A 17,341-nucleotide genomic window follows, 5' to 3' on the forward strand; every position below is an offset into this window, starting at 1 on the left:
ACCTAAGGGGCCATTGACAACTACCTGGGTCCCTGCCAGGATTCTGGGTGGACTCTTTTTACTCACAGCTTTGTATTTTAGTATAATACCATGTCACAGTTGGCCAAGTATCTACAGAGCTCTGAATTGTCCCTTGAGCTGTCATGACAGAGAGATGTTTCATGTGCAATAGCTATTATTGATGCTTTCAAGTCTTGTAGGATCTTCTTCCAATAACTCAGCCTCGTGCTAGCTGGGTCAGTGCTCTATGTAGGAGGACACATGGTAAAATGGCACAGGAAGGTGATTTTTCTTAAATAAATAGTAGGAAGCTGTGGCTGCCCCATCCCTGGAAGAGCTCAAGGCCAGGCTAGATGGGGCTTTGAGCAACCTGGTCTAGTGGAAGGTGTCCCTGCCCATGACAGGGCATTGGAAGGAGATGATCTTTAAGGTCCCTTCTAACTCAATACTTGCTATGAAAATTCTATCACATCAAATAGTGTAAAACCACTTTCATCTACAAAGCCATGGATCTCTCTGAGAGCAGTGTGACCAGCTCCTCTATAGGGTGTCATTTTGCAGAGTGATGCCAGTCCCCATCCTGGCTCCTGTCCTTCTCTGCTGGCTCATAGTCTCTGGCTCAGCACAGCCCAGTCCTGGGTGCAGGTGCCTCTGTAACACATCATATAGACACTGTTGGATTGATAAGGTGCTGGGGATCAAGAAAATAAGATCTAGGAAGTGGTACAACACCCTCACCTCCACAATTCCTCTGCACCAGGGCAGTACTGATCACATGGAGTGAAATGGCTGGGATTTGGCTTAAAGTTCACAGAATGTGTCTCCAGGGGAAATTAAAGAAGCAAATTAACAGCAGCATCTTTTATTTTCATAAAGCACTTAAAAGTACCAGATGCATACAATCTTTATGTTTGGCTCTATAAACTTAGGCTTTCATATTAAATTGCAACTGGTACATGGAAAACTCCTATTTAGTGCTCTGCAGTGGGAGAAAAGTGCTGGCCAAATGCTCTGAGTTTATTTTCTTTAGACCAGCTTGCATAGCTTTGGTGATATCAATTAACACAGATTTCTAGAACTGTGCTAAAAACCAAGCAAACATCACTGACCTTGCTGTCCAGGTATGTTTGAACAGCAGTGCTTATTGCCAGGACAGGGTTTTGTACAGCTGCCACTGAGCAGGGTTTGCACCTACAGCCTGGGTGGAAGCTATTGCTGCAGAAGGAGCATTTGCTGGGGCACTGCAAGCCAAGAGAAGCCATCTCAATTTGACAGAGCAGCTGGGGTTTTATTTTCCTTAAAACACCCCTTGAAAACAAAGTCATAGTATCAGAGAGCCATAGAATGGTTTGGGTTGGAAAGGACCTTAAAGATTACCCAGTTCTAACCTCCCTGCCATGGGCAAGGATGTCATGATTGTTGATTTGAAATGGCAAAACTATTGCTGGTCTGCTCATCCCTCCTGTGTGGCTTTGGCATCACTCTTTGAAACATAAAAATCACGGAATATGGCAGGTACAAAAACACCATGGCCTCGCAGGTCTTACCAAAACACCATGGCCTCGCAGGTCTTGGTCCACTCCATGGTGAAGGGCTGTGCACCTCCTTCCTCAGAGTGGTTTGGAAATGGTGCTGTGTACAGAGAGAAAAAAATGCAGTGGGTGTTGCCTTCACACATAGTCATTGTTCTGGCTGAACTATTTTAACTGCTGATATGAAATCTTTATTTCAGTAAACTCTCAGCTAAATGTCAACCATGGCCTCGCAGGTCTTGGTCCACTCCATGGTGAAGGGCTGTGCACCTCCTTCCTCAGAGTGGTTTGGAAATGGTGCTGTGTACAGAGAGAAAAAAATGCAGTGGGTGTTGCCTTCACACATAGTCATTGTTCTGGCTGAACTATTTTAACTGCTGATATGAAATCTTTATTTCAGTAAACTCTCAGCTAAATGTCAAACTGCAGCCATTCTTCCTGTAACTGTGCCTTTGAAAGCATTGTTATTAATATTACTGGTATTATTTTATAGGACTTTTTATAATATGAACAGTTCATTTCCCCTTGAACTGTTAATTTCTCCATCCAAGTCCAGAAGGAAAACTTTTTCACTTAACCTAAAAAAAATTCTTCTTGGTAAACATGGAGAAACAAAGAATAATTCAAGGCACACATAGGGCAAATATTTTGTTAGTGCCCCGAACACCAAAACACAATGTCATAGCAGATATGGGTCAATGCTTTTATCTGTGCTTGTGTTCCCTGGGATAAAACTGCTCCTGACAGGGCTGCGGAGGGTGCACACAGCTTGGAAAATGCTTCCCATTGCTTAAGCCCTGGAAAATAAGGGATAAGAGGAATAGCTGCTGGCAAGAAAACCAGCTGAAAAAGAAAGTAATCTATAACAGTAGGGTTCTATAGGCAAACTGCAAATGATACTGCCCATCACCACGTGCCACACACTGAGACAACTATTCCTAATTTGTCAAGAGCTGCATTTCCTATATACCCATGGCAGGGCTTCATTTGTCATCCGGACTCTAATTAACAGAGGGATAGAGCTCTGTGTCTGAATGCTCCTAGGTGGCTGTGCCAGGTGTGTCCTGGGGCACAGCTGGTGGGGATTGTACTCCAAGTGCCAGTGGAAGTGGTGGGCAGGGTTTGAGCTGCCCCTCTGCCTCTCGAGGCAGCTGCCAACTCATGAGGTTATAATTCTGCCTGCTCCTTCCTCAGGCAGCAAAATCTCCCCCGTGACGCTGTGTGACAGCCCCGGGGGTGGGACAGCAGCAGCTGTTGGGAAGGTGGCTGGATGGGAAGGTGGCTAGCAGAGAGCACTTCCCAGGACCTCAGTGGCATCGTTCCGTGGGAGCCCACAGACCCAAGGGGCACAGACCATTCCACGTAAGTACGACCACCTGCGAGCAAGACTGCGTCGAGTCCCTCTGAGAGGGTTCCCTCTTTCGCTGGTGACAGACATAATCCTGTGCTAATAAGCCTGAGTTCCTGCTGCAAATAGTTTTACAGCTGAGGGCACCCTCACTTTGCTTTCTGGCTTCACAGGGAAGGTTTAAAGGGTTTTACGGTGAATTTAAAGCAGGTTTCACTCTGCTCGCACCAGTGCAAACCAGGGGTGGATCAAGTAACCACAGCGTAAACACAGAGTCTGCTTTTAAAACTCCTCAATCTTTTTAGGGAGCTATGTATACATTTGGATTATCGCTGAAGGGAACATGCCCAAGTGAATGTTATTATCCAAAAGTTTCTATCAGTCTAATTCAGAAACAATTCTTTCCTTCCTCCTCTTTCTTCATTTTTAAAGTTAAGTGGCTGCAATTCAAACAGCAAAACAGAGGATGAGATAAATGGGGCAAATTCAAACAGCCAAAAGCATAATGTAATAAAATGAGACAAATTCCTTGAACTGCACCTAACATGAAAATGAATCTCAGCTGCTCATTAGATACCACAGAGCAAGGGACGTCAGCAAATTAAATCATGGGAAGTAGCGGGAGGCATAGAAAAAAAGGTTGATTATCTAAATCTCCCCTTATTAACTGCAAAATATTTTTATCAGGATTGAAAGTAGCAAAATATATTATTGGCAAATGGCAAAACCTCTTTATGCACTTAAAATAAAAAGTGAGGAGTCAGGCAGAGCAGAAGAATGGGTAAACAAAAAGTACATCACTGTGTTTTCAGGGTGGGTTACCAGTGAATAATACTCACCCAAGGTACATCCCACAGTTTGCTTCCTTACTCTCTCTGGCAAAATTTGTACTTGGTTTCTCCAGGTTAATTCAGATGCTGCTGGGGGTCACCTGGGTCAAGAAAGGGTTGCTGATTGGAGGGTGATGAAGCTTTAAAAGCTCCCCCACCTGCTTGTTATAAGGCCTTTTTCATCTTTGCTCTTTAACATGCTTGGTTTTGCTGTTTTTTCCCTTGAAAGCATCCTTGCTGTCTGAGAAGGTGGGGAACAGGGAGCATGCCAAGAGCCTGTCTGCCTTGGCAGTGGTATGGGTGGAAAATCAGACCTTGGGTCCTACTCCAGAGGTCACTCCTGGTCTTTGGGACTGCCCCAAGGAGAGCAATTATCAGGCATTACTAATTGATTTAGTGGCTCTGGTAGCAATATGTGCTGAAAAAGGTGCACTGTTGCCAACCCTCACCATGCTCCTTACTGCAGGAACCTTTGGGATGTGTGGAGATAAGGCTCATGAACTGCAAAAGAAAAGGTGCACTGTTGCCAAACCTCACCATACTGCTTACTGCAGGAACCTTTGGGATGCGTGGAGATAAGGCTCATGAACTGCAAAACCAAAATATGTCATGACCTTGACGTCACCTTTGTCAAGAGGAGTGAAGGAGAGGGGGCAAAGCTAAGCAGATTATATTGTCATTAGAATGAGGGCAGGAGGGGAAGCTGGGGAACTGCAGCTACTCAGCATGATGTCTGCCCCCAGAGATCATCCTTTGAGGAGGAATGAGTTCCAGAAAGAGAATAAGGTGATGGCCAGGCAAAGTGAGGTAGAAATCGTCCTATATCCATCTTTCTCCTGGTGGGGAGAAGGAGTTGGCATCATCATGTGTGACATTCTCATAAGCAAGTAAGGAAGACACTCAATGAGATATCTACTGGGTGGGTGGAAACCTCATTGCACAGTCAGGAAATTTTTGAGTTCACTGGCAGAGAAGGAGGTAATGGCAAGTATGAACCTGAGCCTGCTACCCTTTTGTGTTTCTGTTCATGATTTGGAGGACAGACAAGACTATTGTTATTTGATGTGCAGCTGGGAAGGACTTAAGAACAACAGAAGCTGGAATTATAATTCAGAGGGATAAAGTAAGTACTCTGGGAAAAGCCCATGGTTTGTATTCCAGTGGTCAGGCTGGTGAGTGAAGGAAAGGGATGTGGGTTTCTCTATGGGATGAGAGAAGCTGTCCCAACAGTGTTGGGAGACAGAAGATATCAGTGGGTGGGAGGCTTTCTCCCTCAGCTGCTGCATTTCAACAACAGTGAGGTTTGCCTGGCTGGAGACAGTCCAAAGGGAACAATAAAAATAACAAGAGGTTGCTGGGATGTAACCTCTGCAGGGAAGCCAGAGGAGATCATAAGAAACTTTGTGGAAATGTGGCACAGAACCTGTGAGGAGGAAGAGGGTTTCTCCTTCTCCTTGCCAGCTAGGACAAGATGGATGGACTTAAACTGCAGTTTGAGAGAGGATGAAAATATCTTTGTGCACTTCTCAAGCCTGACGTTTCCCAGTAGTATGTTTTGCCCTACTTCTGACTCCCTGTCAGTTGGGTTTAGCACAACATCCATTCCAGTAACTCACATAGCTTTGGTAAATTAACTACTCAGCCCATGGGAATCATACCATCATCTTCAGAGGAACTAGAAAAATAAAGTGCATTTATAAGGTTTTTATTGTTTTCACCCCACCATCAGCATTCCCTTTAAGAACATCAAAAGATTAAAAAACCAGATAGAGACATCTGCCAGCATCTCTGGAGATGGGTGTTGCACTTTCTTCTAATCCAGACCCAGCCTTTGGAGCCTCTCCATATCTTCACAAAACAGGGAAAATTTTCTTTTATTTAAGAACCATCTAAAGACCCTTTTGCTGGGTTTTAACAGAGCCCTGTGTCAGCACAGTTAAAAAATGCTGGCACTTCCCCTGCACAGATTAAAGATGATATATTACCCTTTGCTGCTTGGACTCAATTTACAGCCTCTATTGCAGAATTGCGTAACACTCCTGCAAGCGCTCTAAGGCACAGTAGCAGGGTTGAGACTGTGGGGCAAAGTCCAGGCTTGTGCTGGCTTTTCCCCTCCAGCATTTTTTATTCCTTTTCTAGGTCTGAAAGAAAAGCTGCAGGGAGCAACCTGCCCCTTCCTGCACCCTTCCAACACCCAGCATGGCATCACCCATGAGGAGCTTACTCGTCGACCCTGCCAGATACGTCCAGGCATTTCGCCTCTTCCTCGAGAGGTCGACTGAGCACCAGTGCATGAAGGAGTTCATGGATAAGCAGCTGCCAGATGTGATAGCAAGGTAACACAGAGGTTGCCACTCTGAGCTGAAGGACAGGCTGGGGCATGGTCCCACAGCAGTGGTGGGCTTGGCTGGGCTCAGGGGGCTGCCTGCAAGAGGCAGATTGCTGTTCCCTGATGGCTGTCCCATCTGTAGGTCTCTGATAGAGCTTGACTGGAGATTCCATTTGCACACACGTCCTGTAGGTCTCTGATAGAGCTAGACTGGAGATTCCATTTGCACACACGTCTGGATGGTGGCTCTGGAATGGAGCCTGCCTAGCAGGGAGGAGATAAGGCTGCATTGTTTCCTTGAGCACAAATACAGCTTACCCTGAATCAGCTCTGAAATGCACTAACAGACACTACATTCTAACATTAAATTTGATAGAAAGCAGCTTTTAAAAAGTAATCTTTTCAGGTGATATTCAAGGTCTCTCTTGCATGGCTAAATAATGCTCCTGCTTTTCCTGCCAGTGTGTGTCCTTTGCTGGACCCCTTGCTTTGCAGACTGGCTTGGGAGCAAGCAGCTGGTGTCAAATCCTGACTCTGGGGAGGATATTCTCTGGGCTCAGTGTTCCATGGCTCTGCCAAAGCCTCATTCAGGGATTTTAAGAGTATTACACTCTCCTTTCTTCCTCCCTATTTTGCAAAACAGAAAACTTCTACAAATAGTTTTTGGGCTGCCAGTCCAAACCTAGAGTGGTCTCTGTTTCTCAGAGCACAGGCATGGAGAAGGCATGTACCTGCTTCTGCTTGTATGTACTGGTAATAAAAGCAGAACTCCCCTACAAGTTGCCAAAATAACTGGAAATCAGGAATCTCCAAAGAGCAGAGTTCTGAATCTGATCCCTCCTGCCCGCTCACAGTCGTGCCTGTATAGAACTTCCCTACAAATTGCCAAAATAACTGGAAATCAGGAATCTCCAAAGAGCAGAGTTCTGAATCTGATCCCTCCTGCCCGCTCACAGTCGTGCCTGTACATGCACACATTGCATTTTGGTTTTATCCTGCAGATTTTAGTCTGCCTGGACTCTCCAGTACTTCACATCATGCATGTAAACCTCTCCACTGGGCAGCTCTCCTAAAATGCTTAACTAATGTTTTTCAGAATTGGAAATGGGAAGTCTACAATCAATGTTCTAAGCGTTGGTGGTGGAGCAGGTATGCTATTGACTTCAATACTGATATGCTTTTAGTTGTTTTCCCCAAAGAATAGAGGTTAAAAAAATGCAGAAATGAGAAGGGTGGGAAATAAGTCTTTTCTCGAAGAGTCAGCTCCAAGGGGCAGGTGGTGTTAGCTGGTGTGTGACCACGTCATCTGAAAGCTTGTGCCTCCCCGCACTGATTCCTCCATGAGAAACCTCCTTCTGTATCATAATTTGTGGAGGGCAAAAAGAAGCTTGAATTGCCCCATGCAAAAAACCCAAAGTGCCATAATGTCTTAGATTCCTTAAAATAATAAATTTTTACTTGAATTGCAATTATTCTCCCCTATAACTATTTGCTGAGGTGGTATCTCCTCCCTGTTCCAGCCTCCTGCTCTGCTAAGTGACAGTCTCAGCTGAACTCTGCTTTGCCTGTACATATATGCTGACCACAGTCAATGCACAGGTTCCTCCTGGAGTTACTGTCCCACAAAACACTGGAGCTGAACATAAGCTCCAGAAGAAATCAGAAGAAATAAGTCTTTTATCTTAAGTTCATGGGGTGGAAAAACAATACCAATAAGATCAAGTGGCATCTTCTCATTAAATTCTTGCTTAAGTTCCCCCAAAATAGAAGGTTGTGTGGAGACCTCATACAACTTTCCAGTATCTCAAGGGGCTGCAGGGAAGCTGGAGAGGGACTCTGTTAGAAGCTGCAGTGATAGGACAAGGGGCAATGGATATAAATTGAAAGACAGGAAATTTAGATTAGATATCAGGAAAAACCTTTTAACTGCAAGGGTGATTGAAACACTGACACAGGTTGCCCAGAGAGATAGTGAATGCCCCAACCCTGTCAGTGTTCCAAGCCAGGCTGGATGAGGTCTTGAGCAACCTGGTCTGGTGGGAGGTGTGCCTGCCCATGGCAGTGGGGGTTGGGACTACGTGACCTCTAAAGTCCTTTCCAACCCCTTAACATTCTATGATTCTATGAGACTTAAGACCTATGTTTTCTGCTTTGCCCATTAAGTCACCATATTTAAATTTTATATGAATAGTTAATTTAGTTTAAATGCTCTAGACATACCATTGCCAAAGACTAATCTCAGTTTTGTCAGTCTCTCCTCCATACAATAATTGTATGTAGGCATTAGTTGTAAAACAGTGTGACAGAGCAGAAACATTGCCCTCAAAACAAAAGAAACCATTCTTTCTGTCAAGAAGAAATATTTTTAACAGGAACACTTAGTGAGGTACTTCACTCCCTGACTATGGACAGTCCAATTTGGCCTGATGGACATTCAATCAATAACGTGCAGGCAAAGCTCACTTTGTGATGTAAAAATCCCCCAATCACCAAAACTTGGATGCTCACTGGTTTATTCCCACCATGGGTCCTTGGGAAGTCAGGAGGGCTGATGTCAGAGGGCAGTGATGGACCTGCTGCCCCAGCCCCTTCCAACCCTGTGCTTCACAGGGATGGATCATGGAAGAAATGCATTTCCTTTCCACTCTTCCACCTCAAGAGACAAGTAAACCATTTGATGCAGCATCCTATCCCATTTCACCCACCCATACACAGCTCCTGCCTTCACCTACAGCCACTGCCTTATTAAGTTCACACTCCAGCGAGCAGCACTCTGTACCTTTAAAAACCATAAAAGCCATCAATGCTGCTATAAAGTAGCAACTGTGCTATAAACTATAGTGTTATGTAAAATGTTTAATTAGAAACTTAATGGTGAACATAGTGGTAGCCTTTAAAAGGTAATTGTGTTGGAGAGTTTAAATAATTCGGGTAGCCTAATTGCCAAATTGTTGATAATGCAAGCTGCCACAGATCTGACTGTAAAATGCCTCAGGACACTTGTTTGCATATAAAAGAGCTAACTGAAGTCAGTTAAGGCTGTGGGTTAAATTATGAATCGAGGGGGTGGCTTTTCTTGGTTAAAAACAATACAAGAGTGGTTTGGCCACAGAAAAGTGGAAGGGACTATATTAACCTCTCTGCATATGGAAATAAAAAATTCTAATTCTTTTTTTATCAGGACCTGTACAGCCTTTTCAAAGGGCTAAAGCATTTTACAGAGCGTTGGTAAAGCAACCAAGAATCAAACTATTGCAGTAGTTCATTACAAATTCTCCATTCCTAAATTTCACCATGGCAGTCTGCAGACAACTGGCTTTGCTCTGATTTTTTAACAGAATACAAGGTTTGCAGCGATAGCAAAGCTGCAGCTATTTCTGATGCTTCAGAAATTCAATTTCTCTCCCTCCAAGAACGTGTTTCCACACATGCCATGTAAATTTTGGTGTTACTGGTTGCTTTAAGAAAGACATGTAAGTCTGAAAAGATGGAACTCTTCCTCACTTTTTATATTATGTTCTCTGGGCTCTAATAAGCAACACATTGCCCATTATTTTCCTTTTGTACCTCCAATATTCTGTATAATAGAAGAGGTGGGAGTCCAGGGGCACTGAAAATCATGAGGATGGGCAGAGGCTGTGCAGGTCCTCCCTTCACAGTCTTTCAGCAAGGGCCTGTCTGGCCATTGGGGCTTGCTGGGAGGTCTTCCGTCTAGTATATAACTTTGTTCATTAGTAGGGCATTTTATAACATGGAGCTGTGTGCAAGGACCAGTGCATCTTTCAGGACTCAGCTCAATATCTGCCTGTAACATGACCCCTGGATCTATTATTCACCATAGTTACCCTCTGTTTCACTCTTTCTGGTTTAATTTATTCCTCTTTCTTTTTTCCTTCTAAAATCTATCCAAGGAAAATATGCAGAAGTGAGCTCGAAGAAAGCTGAGCAAGCCACTGGAATACTGTCCCTGGAGTCATGCCTCAGTCAGGAATACCACCTCCCTGAGTTTTCTATATTGCAGATGGGGTGAGATGGCCCAGAGCTCCTTCTGTATTTTGAAATATTGGGTCTACTGGTACATCCATCAATAAAATAATTACAGCTGGCCTGAACAGTGTTTGGAGATCACTATTTCTCAAAAAAAAAAAAAAAAGTACAATCAGCTCTGGGGTATTATGCAAACAGGGGTTAGATAAATACAAATGGTATGTGCACTATTCACCATTCTTTTGGGAAAAGTCACAGGACACTAAAGACAAACAGACACGGGTGTTGTCTCTGATTCCAGTGTAAACACATATTCTCCTCCTCCACATGACTGTTCCTTGTAACCAGTGAGGCTCTTAGCTAAAAAGGCTCTTACTGACTCCTAAAAATTCCTGCCAGGTTCACTAGTGAATTGGGCCCACCAGAACTGGTACTGTAAGGGTCATTTAGGAGATTAGACCATGTCCAGAAACAACAAGGTCAAGCCACAGGCATGGTAGGAATCAGTCTTCAAAACTGGAGATGTGATGGTTGTGGAGATCACATTTGCCTGAGCTTTGGTTTCATCTTTTGTTTCATGCTGGTTGCTTCCCTAGGTGAGATGGACCTGCTGATCCTTTCAAAAATACAAGCCAGATATCCAGGGGTCACCATCAACAATGAAGTGGTAGAGCCAAGTGCTGACCAAATCTCCAAGTACAAAGGTAATTTTGCTTTAAATAAATTAAATTTACATTAAGTATGCTAAACACACTGAAAAGTGTTGAAAGCTGGATAACCCCACATTCAAATGCTTTCTGTTCAAAACTGTCTCTTAAAAGTTAAAATATTCACTATTTAATGCTTTTGTCCTGTCATTGTTTCTCAAAAATATCCACTCTCATTAAAATCTTAGTCTCTCAAACTGAAAAGACCTCTGTGTGGCAACTGCTTGGCTAGACAGACTTTAAAAGCTAAACAAGGTGGGAAGTGATGGGTGATTGTATGGGAATAGAGTAAAAATCCCCACATTTTGGAAAGTTTTTCCTCTTCAACTTGCACTGAATCAGGATCTTTCCTCAGCATCAAAGGGAAAATTTTAGTGTCTCATGGTAATTCTCTCACATCTTCAAAATCGTTTCCAACAAATAGCTAAACCTCACAGTGGTGCACTAAATTAGTTACCATGCTTTGAATTAGAAAACATGGAAAGGAAAGCAAGACTGATAGGAAAGACTTTTGCTGTGTGCTCTGGGGCTTAGAGCTTGTTTGCTTCCACCAGCCCCAAGGTCTGAGCAACATTCATGAAGGAAAGTGAAGCATTTTCCAAGGAGGATTGAGTGTTAACAGGGATACTTTGGTCAAATTACCCTACAAAGTGAGCATTAAATAGCAATCCACAGTCTGATTATCACTGGATTAACACCTACCAGGCTTCACAGTAACAGGTAATTATGGTGTTGTGTGGAGGTGACACCAGCTACACCCTAAGGGCTGTGAGCAGCCCTGAGCAGAGCACATCTTGCCAGGGAGAGGCTGCTGAATGGATGTGACAGTAATGAATGAACCTCATCAACAGACTGTGTTGTTGGAAATGCTCCAAACCATAGTAAATACCAGACTGTAAAACCACACTGTAAATCTCCAACTCTTGCTCTTGCTAAAGTCCTTAAAAATGAAGCATTCCTAGTACAAAGCAGCTTGTGGAAGTTGAAGGAAAAAAACAAAACAGTCCCTTTCTCCCTGCAGTGAGGGAGTTCAGAATCACTGGAACCACCAAAGGCTCCCAGGAAACACATGATTTCTTTTTCTATCTATGTGTTACATGGACCTGATCTTTAAAAAGATGTCTCGTGAAAAATCCCAGGAGCTTTTACATTGCTCCAGGCTGAGATGGTGAGGAATGGGGAACAGAGCATCTGCCCTCTTCATAAGAAAGTTTGGACTCTTGCACCTGGCATTTCTGTCTTGTCTGGGCCATGTAGGACTGGATTTGCAGTGTCTCTTCCAAGTGCTCCCACCACCTGCCACCAACTAACTGGCAATCCTATCTTACTTCAGCGAGTTTCTTTCCAGAAGAAAGTAAAAGAAAATAGAAGACGTTGTCCTTATTTTAAGTTTTATGCTAAACTAGAAATGAAATATTCATCTCAATTTCTTTCTTGAAACTTTCTTATTTGGTAATTAATCATGTCCCCAGTAGGTATCATTAATTAGGTTTCGGAGCCCCAAGATTTTCCACAGAGAATTAGAAACATTATCTGCACCTCTGAGGATTCAGTAGTTATGTTTTCTGCCTAACCAGATACTTTTTCCTTGGGAAAGAGAAACCAAGCTCACAAGAGAAACTTCATACTAGGATGTGCAGTGATGACAAACTCAGGTTTCTGTTAGGCTGTAGTGTACGATGGAGGCTCTTCCCAAAGCCCCATGGCCAGGCTGTGGCTTTCCTTCATTCCTGGTCCATGACCAGGTGAAGTCCTTTGGGGATTGTAGTTGGAGTGTTGATGGCCCCACAGCTGAGCTGCAATGTCATCACAATACTGCAGGCAGCCCAGTTTTGATGGCACCCATCAAGGGCACATGACCAGATCCAGACAACAAACTAGGGTGAGGCGAGGAGAAAATTCAGAAAATCTTAAGGAAATCTTTTAAGAATGGCTTCAGATGAATCCTTGGGGAGAAACTTCCCATACTCCCATAATGAGTTTGCCCTTCCTGAAAATTTGTCTTTAAAGGCCCATCCTGGCAAGCAATTCAGTTTTCTTTCTAGCTTCTACTCACAGACTGTCTACCAAGAGAGCTGAACCAGATTGCACCAGATTATTGGTGGTGGGGATATGAATTGCTGCTGAATGACGTCTGAGTTTATAAGAGCAAATTAAGTCTGGACTGCAAGCACTGGGGCCAGTGACTGATAAATGGAAGCTAACACAGCACCAGTGGCAGCATCTGAACGGGGTGGCCCATTTCCAGCCACAGAACAGAGGAGATAAGCACTGATGGAGCATTTCTCATCTATCTGACGGGGCTGTGTCCTAATCAGAGCCCAAAAGGAGAAACATTGTCATTAGTGGTGTAAAGGCACTGGTCTTAGCAAATCAGGTTGTTTTGAACATGTGTTCTGTAGCTAAGGCTCAGTCTGCCTTTGGGCCATTTAAGTTTTAAATTTATGCTAACTCCAGCGAAGCACAGGAATCGCATCAGGGCCAGCTTTGTCCTGGAGCAATCCCGCGCGCCAGGCAGGAACGCAGTGAGATGAGCTCCATATGCCAGCAGATGGACATTAGTATTCTGGCATTCCCTAAATTATGAAATTATCTCTCCGTTTTACTCCCATAAAAATCAAAGAAATGCAGTGAAGAGCAAGGCCCTCAGTCTAACTTATTCTTTCAAGCTACTTCTCCAGTTTTCTGCTTTCCTCAGTTGCTGATGTGCATTGTATTGAGGTCTGAAAACATGCCATGTGCCAGTCCTTATACTAGTCTTTCCTTTAAAACAGTCATTGCTTTTACCTGAAGCAGTTGGCCAAAACTGTGGGGTTTTGAAAAATTATTTCAAGGCAGCAGAAGTTGAACGTCAAGAGATGGGTCCTTGCTCCTTCCCTCTTCCTGTGGCAAAATCTCAGAAAGAAGCATTTGCTTTCTCTTCCCTTTCTAATATTTCAATTGTTCTTCTCTTCACAATAACCTCCCTTTTGATCCACCCTTGAGCCCCTGTATTTATTTGGGGAAAACCCTCCACCATGGTCTGGCTTCTGCTCAGTCACATGAGTTTTGTATGACACCCAAGCGATGGGGTCATCAGTCCTTCTCCTCTTTGACATGATATGTGCTCCTCATAGCTGTCTGTCCCAGCCAACATTTTTTAAATCAGTTTGCTCCAGTCATGGGAAAGATTTTATTTCCTTTTTTCCTTTTAGGTCAGGTAAAGACCAGAGAAGCCCAAATGAAGAAGCAAAGGGAAAAGACCCTCTTAAGACTTCATCCTACAAAGCCCTTTACTGCCTCCTTCTCACATATGGGCTCAAGGTTTTACATATTCCACTATTGTGTTGAAGCAATACCAAAACTCTCTGCTTAAATAGGATATTTGGATGTATTAAAGCTCTGAGTGCAAATCAGTCCCATATTTGCAATTGAGATAACCCTGTCCTGCCTTCTCCCATATTTCAGAGCATGTGGCTAAGGCATCAAACCTCGAGAACATAAAGTTTACCTGGCACAAGGAGACAGCTTATGAATATGAAAGTCGAATGAATGCAGAAAAGAAGTCTAAAAAATGGGACTTCATTCACATGATCCAGGTAAAAGTCTCTGCAAACTAAATGTTGTCAAAAACTTGGCTGTTAAAGGTATGCATGAAGTATGTGACCTCATTATCCACTCTTAGGGGAAGAAAGGTGAGTTTGCTTCCCAGTAATTTGAAGTACTTCAGCATAAGTGAACTGTAAAAATGAAAAGCAGCTTTGAGCACAGTAGTCCTATTAACCAGACTGTGGGTGGCAGTCAACTAACAATACATTTTAACTAGTGTCTTCTAAAGCTCCTTGACTCTCCATGAAATTGCCTTTGTATTTCCAAGTTCACTGAAGCCATTACAAGCCATCTTCACGTAAAGAAAGGCAAATCTCTTTATCTCAGGTTAATGAATGAACATGAGCTTGGGCTTGGGAGAGCCAGGGAGCAGGCATGGCAGTGACAGCCCGGAGCCTGTGTTGTGAGCCCACTGCCTGGCATCGTGCTGGTGTGCCTTGTGCTGCTGCTCTTCTGTCAGGATTGCCCCTACTTGGATTCCTTTTGTGGTACCAGGTATAATAGTCACCAGGATAGCACTGTATGTCTGTAAGCATCTCTGCTTTTTCTAGATGCTGTATTATGTGAGAGATATCCCAGCAACTATCCGGTATTTCCACAGCCTTCTGGAATCTCAGGCGAAGCTCCTTGTTATCCTGGTGTCAGGTGAGAGCTGCTTCATCAGTGCTGTTCAGTTGGGCAAGAGCCATGAAGACACTTGGGATTCCTGTGAGTTTAGCACAGTCCATAGATATGCACTAGCATCCTTTGAAACATGCATGCTGTTTCTATCTGCATGAGTTGTAAACACCAAGGTTTTATGAGCCAGCAAACCTGTGCCATGGGCACAAAACCACCTTCTCTGGCTCTCTGTCCTTCCTCCTTCCCCATCCTACAGCCTGTCCAACAATGGAGAGCAGCAGAAGCCCTGCAGCAGGTGAGAGGCTCCATCCCACAGCTCTCACTCACAGGAGCTCCTTCAGCCTCTGCTGTTTGCTGTGAAAGGCTTTCCAGGCTGGGCACTGCATTATCTTGCTCCCAGAGACTTGTGGCATTAAGCGAACGGCTACGACGGGGCTCGGCTGTGCCATACAGCAGGTGTTAGAGCACATATGGTTCATTTTCTTCTCAAACTGCCCATTTCCTTAATATCATCATTTTGGGTAGAAAACAGCGTTCTTAGGCTGTTCACATCTCAGATTCTCTGTGGTCAATCCAGCAGGAAAATGCAGGAGCAGAGTAAACAATGATCTTTTAATACTGTGGGCAAGGTATGCCAGAGATACTGCAATGGTGGGGTTTAATTTGACTCTAGAAAGCATTTAATTTGCCTCAAAAGCTATGGAAATTTTAGCTGTGTAAACAAGCACATCTGATAATTTTAGAGGGAAGCTAAGCATTATTTGTTCAGAGTTTTAAGCTTCATTTCTTATTGAATTTGGCTATCTCTGCACACCGTGCTTGAAGAAGTTCCTTTTATTTTTGTTTACAAAGGGTCCACAGCAAAGTGACACTTCCCTGAACCGAATTTATACAAACTATTTTCCTGCAAAATGTTTTTCATTTAAAGTGTTTTCGAGCAGTTCATGATAGGAAATTTGTATTTTAAATAATTTTAAAGAACAGTTCTTGTTCTTTGGCTGAATGAGAAGAGATCATAATATCAGACTATTGTATATATTTAACTGAAGCTCTTTTCCAGTTGCTTAACCTCTCCCTTTGGATATTCACAAAATGTGAATACAGGAAGGAACATGTGCCTATTCAAAATTAAAGTGATAAAAATTCTGAGGTCATGAAAATTATTTGAAGCCCTCTCTGGGTCAGGCAACTTTGTGTTTTTGAATGGAGCAGAATGGAGCAGAAATTGCTGTGGCCAAGAAAGTGGGAGAGGAGCAAGACTCAGAATAGCAGAGAGGAAAGGAAAGGGAAAACCTTGTGGAAAACAAGGGAATAGAGAAGGGAAGAAGCGGTATGAAAATAAGCACTGAAGCAAAAAAAGACATACTGAAAGATCAGCAGAACAAAGGTCATTTCAAAAAATGAAGGTAATGTCATCTCCAATGCGAACACATCAGGATGCATTAATTAAAAACCAGTCTGGGAGCAGGATTGGTAGAAGAGGGTTTGGGTCAGTCAGTGGAGGTTGCAATTCCTCCTGCCCTGACCCTGCTGGGAGAGCAGGCGAGTTGCAGGAGCAACGTGGTGTTATTTTTAATGTATTTAAAAAATCTGTTTACATCCCCTTGAAAACAAAAGTAGTGCCATATGCTGAGCCTTTCGAGAGCTGTTATAATAATGCTGCGTTCAGGTAGTGTATAATTGCTCAGCTCTGAGATGGCACTGAGTCACACAACACTGACACCAGCAAATTTCCTGCAATTAGTGCTCTGCATTCAATTTCCACCAGGTGAAAGAAAATATTGTAGCCCCCTCTTCTAAACACCAAATTGTTTATTTGACTATAAATAACTGTTTGCAGATAAAGCAACTGCAAAACTGGTTTTAGTACTTAAGGAGAATTACAGCAGTAACTTTCAAGTGCTGCTCATTAGGCTTGAAGTTCTGGGTTCACCCACATTCTGGGTGATCTTTTAAAAATGATTTACAGCAGAAATGCTGAATCAGAGACCCAGACTGAGGGAAAATCAAGATGTGAAGTGTAGAAATGCTGAATCAGAGATGCAGACTGAGGGAAAATCAAGATGTGAAGACATAACTAGGGAGTTTTCAACTAACCTAGTTGGTTTGCTTCCTAAAACACGTCTTGAGGTGTGAACTGCTCTGGCCTCAGCTGGGGGTTCAATGAGAGGTGCTGAAACTCTGGGGTAGGTAATGTGTCCACTCATTCCTGCAGCCACTGACCCCAAGGCACAGGAGCAGGGAGGCAGCCACCTCCACCATATCCCAGGACACATTCCAGCTCTGGAAGGATCCTGCTCACAATGAGGACAAACGCTAAAAAAATCCCAGATGGTCAAAAATGTCTTCAAATATCATTTTTTCTTACTTCTGAGTCCTTTTCTGGTGGTTTATTTCAT

At 43.5% G+C, this 17,341-nt stretch overlaps 1 protein-coding gene across 3 annotated transcripts in view; it reads left to right on the forward strand.

Annotated features, from left to right (window-relative positions):
* The first annotated feature begins 5,909 nt into the window (after positions 1 to 5,909).
* LOC103808894 (histamine N-methyltransferase-like) overlaps positions 5,910 to 17,341 on the forward strand; it is a 12,034-nt gene continuing 602 nt past the window's right edge. Inside the window, exons 1-6 of one of the 3 annotated variants that reach the window (XM_009081701.1) lie at positions 5,910 to 6,046; positions 7,136 to 7,188; positions 10,623 to 10,730; positions 14,181 to 14,311; positions 14,873 to 14,975; positions 16,229 to 16,252. In XM_009081701.1, coding sequence (XP_009079949.1) covers positions 5,910 to 6,046; positions 7,136 to 7,188; positions 10,623 to 10,730; positions 14,181 to 14,311; positions 14,873 to 14,975; positions 16,229 to 16,252 — 556 coding nt within the window. Of the gene's footprint in view, positions 6,047 to 7,135; positions 7,189 to 10,622; positions 10,731 to 14,180; positions 14,312 to 14,872; positions 15,012 to 16,228; positions 16,253 to 17,341 lie in introns of all 3 variants that reach the window. The other 2 variants (XM_009081702.1, XM_009081700.1) reach the window with 2 other exon arrangements.

This window comes from Acanthisitta chloris, unplaced genomic scaffold (genome assembly GCF_000695815.1).
Source record: "Acanthisitta chloris isolate BGI_N310 unplaced genomic scaffold, ASM69581v1 scaffold18079, whole genome shotgun sequence".
Classification (NCBI taxonomy): domain Eukaryota; kingdom Metazoa; phylum Chordata; class Aves; order Passeriformes; family Acanthisittidae; genus Acanthisitta; species Acanthisitta chloris.